This window comes from Engystomops pustulosus, chromosome 1 (assembly GCF_040894005.1).
Source record: "Engystomops pustulosus chromosome 1, aEngPut4.maternal, whole genome shotgun sequence".
Taxonomy (NCBI): domain Eukaryota; kingdom Metazoa; phylum Chordata; class Amphibia; order Anura; family Leptodactylidae; genus Engystomops; species Engystomops pustulosus.
This window is the reverse complement of record NC_092411.1, coordinates 88,463,698-88,469,815: the sequence shown is the minus strand read 5'-3', so window position 1 is coordinate 88,469,815 and position 6,118 is coordinate 88,463,698. Positions and strand designations below refer to the sequence as shown.

Genomic DNA, 6,118 nt, shown 5'->3' with positions numbered 1-6,118 from the left:
ACACTAACGAAACTAAGCACCGGCACCAGCTCACCCTGAGCTGGTGCTCGGTATTTACAGCTTACACCTACCATTTGAAATGGTAGGTTTCCTTTAAAACTGAAATTCTCACCTTTAAGAAAGCATGATTCCAAGACAGCAGTGTCTGAAGTGACACTCCTCCTCAGCCTCTCAGCATGAATCTTCTCAGTAAAAATTCCAACTCTTCAATTTGCATACAGAGGCAATTTTTATGTAGGGAAATGGGTGATTTCGATAGACAATAAATAAAATGCAATATGAGGAGTGCAGACTGCCAGATTTATTAAAAGGCACATACAGTAGTAAAAAATTTTGCTAGCCAACATTTTTTTATTTTATTAGAAAATAAGTAAAAATAACAATAGAAAAGTAGACAAATCATTTGCATAGTATTATCTTAAAACAAGCCTCTTCATTACTGCAAAGAATGTGCCAAAAGGCCACAAGGTTCACAGGTCACATGTAAACTTGTATTGTAACTTTCCAAGAGCAGGGACCAAATATGTCCAGAAGAATAACATTCACTGTGAGGGAGGGATCTGCAAAGCTTTCACACCATTTACCATACAGTTAGTAACAATATTAATATTTTATTACAAGTTAGGTGGCTCATGTATATTTCACATCTTTCATAATTAATCCAATCACATTTCCTAAATGTATATTTCTACATTCCCTTGTATTATTCATGGTATATGAATCCTAGTAGCCTAATCTCTTCTCTAAATTCTATCTGCAAAAGGTAATCCACATCTAGGGTTTAGGCACAATGTAACCGATTCCATCCAGTCCACAATAATGGGGTGCAATAGATTCAACAGCTTGCAGTAAATAAGTGCAATTCACCCAATTGCCATTTGCTATCCTATGTCATGTCTATACACATACTGCTAGGGGGTGGGACACAAAATGTGTAGTCATAATATAGAGTGAGACACAAACATACATGCATCTTAATCTGGTAGTTCTTAAAAATAACTTCAAATAACGGCAAACCATCCTGATGCAGACTACTCTAAGGCTTCAATAGAAACTGCTAAATAGATGAGGAGCATCCATTAGTTTGTACAAATGGAATTCATGGCAGATTACACATGACACAGAATGGGGAGCATTTATCAAGACTTACATTTCATGTGCTAGGTTCTGCTCTATTGTGTGATGGAGGGAGATGTACCTAAGTTATTATGATTTACCCTTTTTGAATGAATGGTTTTTGGTTTACATTACATTTTGGTATATATTATTTTATTTGCTAGTATTTAGTTTTACATCCACTAATGTATGTAGAGAAGCCTCTTGTTTTGCTCCCACATGTTACTGAGATCTTAGGACATATGGCTGCACAGATGTTATACAGTAAATCTACATATACATATTATTTTCAGCCAAATATTAAATGATGTTTAGTGAGCTAATAAATGCTTAGACTCTATGGAGATGCTGCATGAATAGTCTTTGATCCATAACTTGCCTGTGCACAAGCTGCGTACATGAAGATATATATGTAGCTTAGTCACAGACTGGCACTAGGGTGTAAACAGTACTGCTGAACACCGTGGTAAACAACTCAATTTAGGGGCTAAGGAGCTTAAAGGCTCTAGCCACGTAATCACTTTTATCAATAATAAAAGAAAACCGTTAAAAAATATGCTAATGAGCTGCAAGTGTTCCAGGGGCGTGTTAATTCCTGTGTAGCCCTCCCCCCCCAGCACTTGTTGCTCATTAGCATAATTTTTAAACAATCTTTTTTAGGAAAACGGGGGCATAAAAACTACTACAAGGCCTGACCCCCTATCAAGGTGAAAAGTGCATTCAGTCAGTGATGCTGCTTTATAAGGTATGAATCAGATGGTAGATTGACAAAGATTAATAACATTTTTGTAGGAATACAAAGCACAACCCCTTTTTGGGATCCCGTTACTATGAACTACAATACAGTGTAAAATCATTAAGAATGATTGTTCCTATGTTTTGTGGAAGAACTCTGCAGAGGAAATGTACGGTGTTCCCTATAACAGATGATCACTTCAAGTTTCAGAAGTTTCTTTTTCTCCAAAGGAAACAAATCCTTTAATTCCCATCTGTATTATATATGTGTTTACAGTTGTTTTTTTGTTGTATGTAAGTAACAGCAGCAAAGATTAGCAAAAAATAATAAAAAAAAAAGAAGAGCCACAATCATATAAAATCACCCATGTGTCTTTGCCATCTGTCTCGGTATCCATAGATCTGCATTGCTTTACTATGATGTGGACATAACATTAGAAAAGGTTTTAATGTGGTTTCTGTAATAGTTAGAAAACTGCTTTAAAATCATTTTAATGATTATTTCAAAGCTAAAAATATATTAATAAAGGAAAACTTTTGCATACATTTTAATGAGCGTAGATAAAGCTACACTGATGGTCACATTTATATCGTGTTTGTCCTGTCTATTTATTGTCTGTTTTTAGATGAAGAGGTCATAAACTTAACACAGTTGCATTTGTTGCAATGTGAAAGTGATGAAAATGATTGTCTATAATACATGGCAGTGACATGGCCATTGCTTGTCTGCAGGGGCGTAAATTGAGGGGGTACAGAGGTTGCGGTCGCACCCGGGCCCAAGAGGTTTAGGGGGCCCTTATGGTGTCACTTTCCCGTATGAGAAGACTATTACTATAAACCATACATTATAGTCAGGGGCCTGGCACAGACTCTGCATTGGGGCCCATAAGCTTCTAGTTACGCCACTACTTGTCTGGCCTGACTTGAGAAGCTCTTGATGAGTTTTCCATGTGTTATCCCCGCACACTATATAGTGTAATACAGTGTGAGAGGTGAAAGCACAAGACATTGACATATGGCCCATTCTCTGTGAAGCTAAAGCCATTGGGTTGTAAGTTATTGTGCAGGAAACTGCCACAGGATCTGTAAAATGGGCATGTATAGAAAAGCTGTCCTGGAAAACCTCACTTTTGCATATTAACGGGTTAGTTGATGACAGCATTGCTATATACTGTTATTGTTATGTTGCAATACTATTTCCGTTGCCGTCACCTGAATTGTCCTAAAAATTGAGCTTCATAAATCTACCCAAAAGCTGAATTTTGGTTGGTAGGATTGGATGCACATAGTAAGAAGAGCCCTGAGTTCAATGTATCCAGCATACTTGAGTTCATACCTACAGAGTTATTTTGTTATTTCAATATCCATGAAATTTTCATCTTCCAAGTGTATGTAATACTATTATTGTAGTCAATGTCAAATACTACAGTCAGTAGTCATAATTTGCCTTTTGTAATTACCACAAAAATCCTGAGCTTGTTCTTGGAAAAGATATAGTCAAACGAATTGTCCTGCTTGTTAGTAAATTAAGAGCCATTTGACCCAAACTGTACTGTCTGTCCTAATATATAATAGTCTTGGTTTGTCTTGTAGACCAGAAGTTCTTAGACCAAACTATCATTCATGCGCCGGTATCTCCACAACATCCACATCTTTCTCCTCTTCTTTGAGTACTTTTCTATCATTATCTTTATTGCTGACTGTATCATTATTCCCTTCCCCACTAATCTGTTCCTCAGTCCCATCTTTGGCATCACTATTTTCAGCTGCTGCATCATCTTGACCCTTTCTTTCTTCTGCTTCATTCTTTGTCTTCTCACAACTTTTAGTCTGACCATCACCTACATCTTTTCTCTCCACACTATTTTTATCTTGGTCTTCAGTGATATCTGTCTTCTCATTGGCATCTATGATATGGTTTCCATCGTCATCATTTTCTACATCTGGTTCTTTGGGTTGCTCTGTTTCTGTGGTAACATTGTTTGGTTTTTCTTCAGCTCCATTTTTGTCTGCAGTCTCATCTTTTGGTTGGTCTTCAGATATATCTTTTTCTACAGTGTCATCTTTTGGTTGGTCTTCAGATATATCTTTTTCTACAGTGTCATCTTTTGGTTGGTCTTCAGATATATCTTTTTCTACAGTGTCACCTTTTGATTGGTCTTCAGATATATCTTTTTCTACAGTGTCACCTTTTGGTTGGTCTTCACCTTCATGTTTTTCTGCAGTATCAGCTTTGCATTGGTCTTCATGTCCATCTTTTTCTACAATATCATCTTTAGGATGACATTCAACTCTTTGAGTAGTTTGATTTTGATCTTTGAGCACATCCTTTATAATCTCAGTAATTGGCTTTTGATCTTCAAAAACAAGTTCTTCTTGTTCTAAACGCTCTTCATTAATTTCTGTGGAATTCTTTCCTTGACCATTTTGATCAATGCTGCAAAGTTAAGTAATATGATTTGTGAGTATGTTTCCAATGTGTGATTCTAAACCATTTATGAGTATGCAGCTATCTCTTACCCAACAGTGATCCGTACAATGCCATTTAAAAGGTTCAGCTGTTGCAGCAGGGTATCAATCCCTGGAGGAACAATCTGTGAATGCGAAGTATGTTTCCATTACAAAGAAATATGGTACCGACAACAATACAATACTACTAAATACAGATTTTTATTAAATAACATGAAATAAAATGGTGTAAATATAATCAATAGGGTGATGTATCATTGTTTTTTGTTTGTTTGGTGTTGTTTTGGCACATTTGTGCTGAAAATGTTGTTTTATGACTTTTAATTGCGGCACATGAACAGTGTAACGTAGACCCTGCTTGCAACAAATAAATTATTTGCATAGATTTTTTTTTACGAATAGGAGTGAATTCATGAATTTCAACTTCAGTCCCTACCCTGGTATATGTGCTGTGACTTTTGATGCAACTGTTGCAAACAAACCAAAATGGCACAAGAAGACCTAGAACTGTCGCAAGTAGCTGGTCTAATGGTGATTAACCCCAATGTACATTTGGGCTCTGCATTTGACTGTGTGAAATCCAAAAGTGATAGAAGAGTTATAACTGCTTGATTGGCCATATGCATTTCTGGTAATTTTTCTTTCCTTTTCAATGTTACTGCTGTTATTTAACACATTCTACAAGGGGGCACCCAATAAGTCTAGAGGTGCTTGGTCCTAAATTTTACTAGCATGTAAAACGCTGACCTATAGGAACCATCCATAAGATGTCATTTGTAAATGAATAAGGATAAAGTATACATAACATATATAAACAATGTACAAAATTCTCCTAATTACCTGGACGTGGGGTAAGGTGGAAAGAGATCCATTTTTGTAGATCTCATTCATTGTACGCTGCAAGTTGACGGCTTGTTGTGTAACGTGTTTCAGGAAGGCAGAACTCTCCTTAGTACGTTCATGGCTATCACCAAGCTAGAATCAATGACAAAAAAATCTGTATGATAATTTACTTCAGATAATTTTTATGAATACAGTGTATGGTTTCTGTTTCAAACCCATTTCAGAATAATCTATTCCAGTGGTGGCTAACCTATGGCACTGGTGCAAGAGGTGGCACTCAGAGCCCTTTCTGTGGGCACTCAGGCCATCACCAGAGATGACTCCGTTATCTTCCTGCAGTCCCAGACAGCCCAGGACTTGCTGTGCACAATGGTATTTTAAAGTGACTGTGCTACCTGGGACTACTGGAGGATTGGGAAGTTGTGGACAGATCTTAATCATCCAAATTTCTTCTATTTTCTGCTTTAATAGTGTCCTCAGGGTGCTGGTATCAATGAAAGCTGTGACGGAGAAGGGGTATAAATCACAAATTAAATTTCTGGGTTGACACATTGCGATAAATAAGTGGGTCTTGGTTGTAGCTTGGGCACTCGGTCTCTAATCACCATCACTGATCACCATCACTGATCTATTCTATACTACTTGAGCAACATAACATGTGGTGGAAGTTGCAGTGTTAACAAAACTCTAACTTTCTAATTTTTTATGTGAAAATAAAATTGTCTTACCATCCAAGGGGCCTAATTGAAGTAATTGAGTACCTTAGCTATTCAACAGCTTATTAGTGCAGATATGATACCCAGAACCAACACCAGTCTTGCAGTCCAATAAGATTCATATAAATAAATGTGACGCAATGCATGTATACCATTTTATTGGACTAGAATGTCCATTTGTGTCCGCTTAAATGATAGCAATAACTATTCTGGCATATCCATACCAACAATATCACAAT

General features: G+C 36.8%; 1 protein-coding gene across 1 annotated transcript in view; it reads right to left on the bottom strand.

Moving 5' to 3' along the window:
* Positions 1 to 288: 288 nt before the first annotated feature.
* LOC140126859 (clustered mitochondria protein homolog) overlaps positions 289 to 6,118 on the bottom strand; it is a 29,033-nt gene continuing 23,203 nt past the window's right edge. Inside the window, exons 24-26 of the mRNA XM_072146812.1 lie at positions 5,161 to 5,295; positions 4,372 to 4,445; positions 289 to 4,288 (exon numbers count right to left, since the gene is read on the bottom strand). Coding sequence (XP_072002913.1) covers positions 3,469 to 4,288; positions 4,372 to 4,445; positions 5,161 to 5,295 — 1,029 coding nt within the window. The 3' untranslated portion in view covers positions 289 to 3,468. The remainder of the gene's footprint in view (positions 4,289 to 4,371; positions 4,446 to 5,160; positions 5,296 to 6,118) is intronic.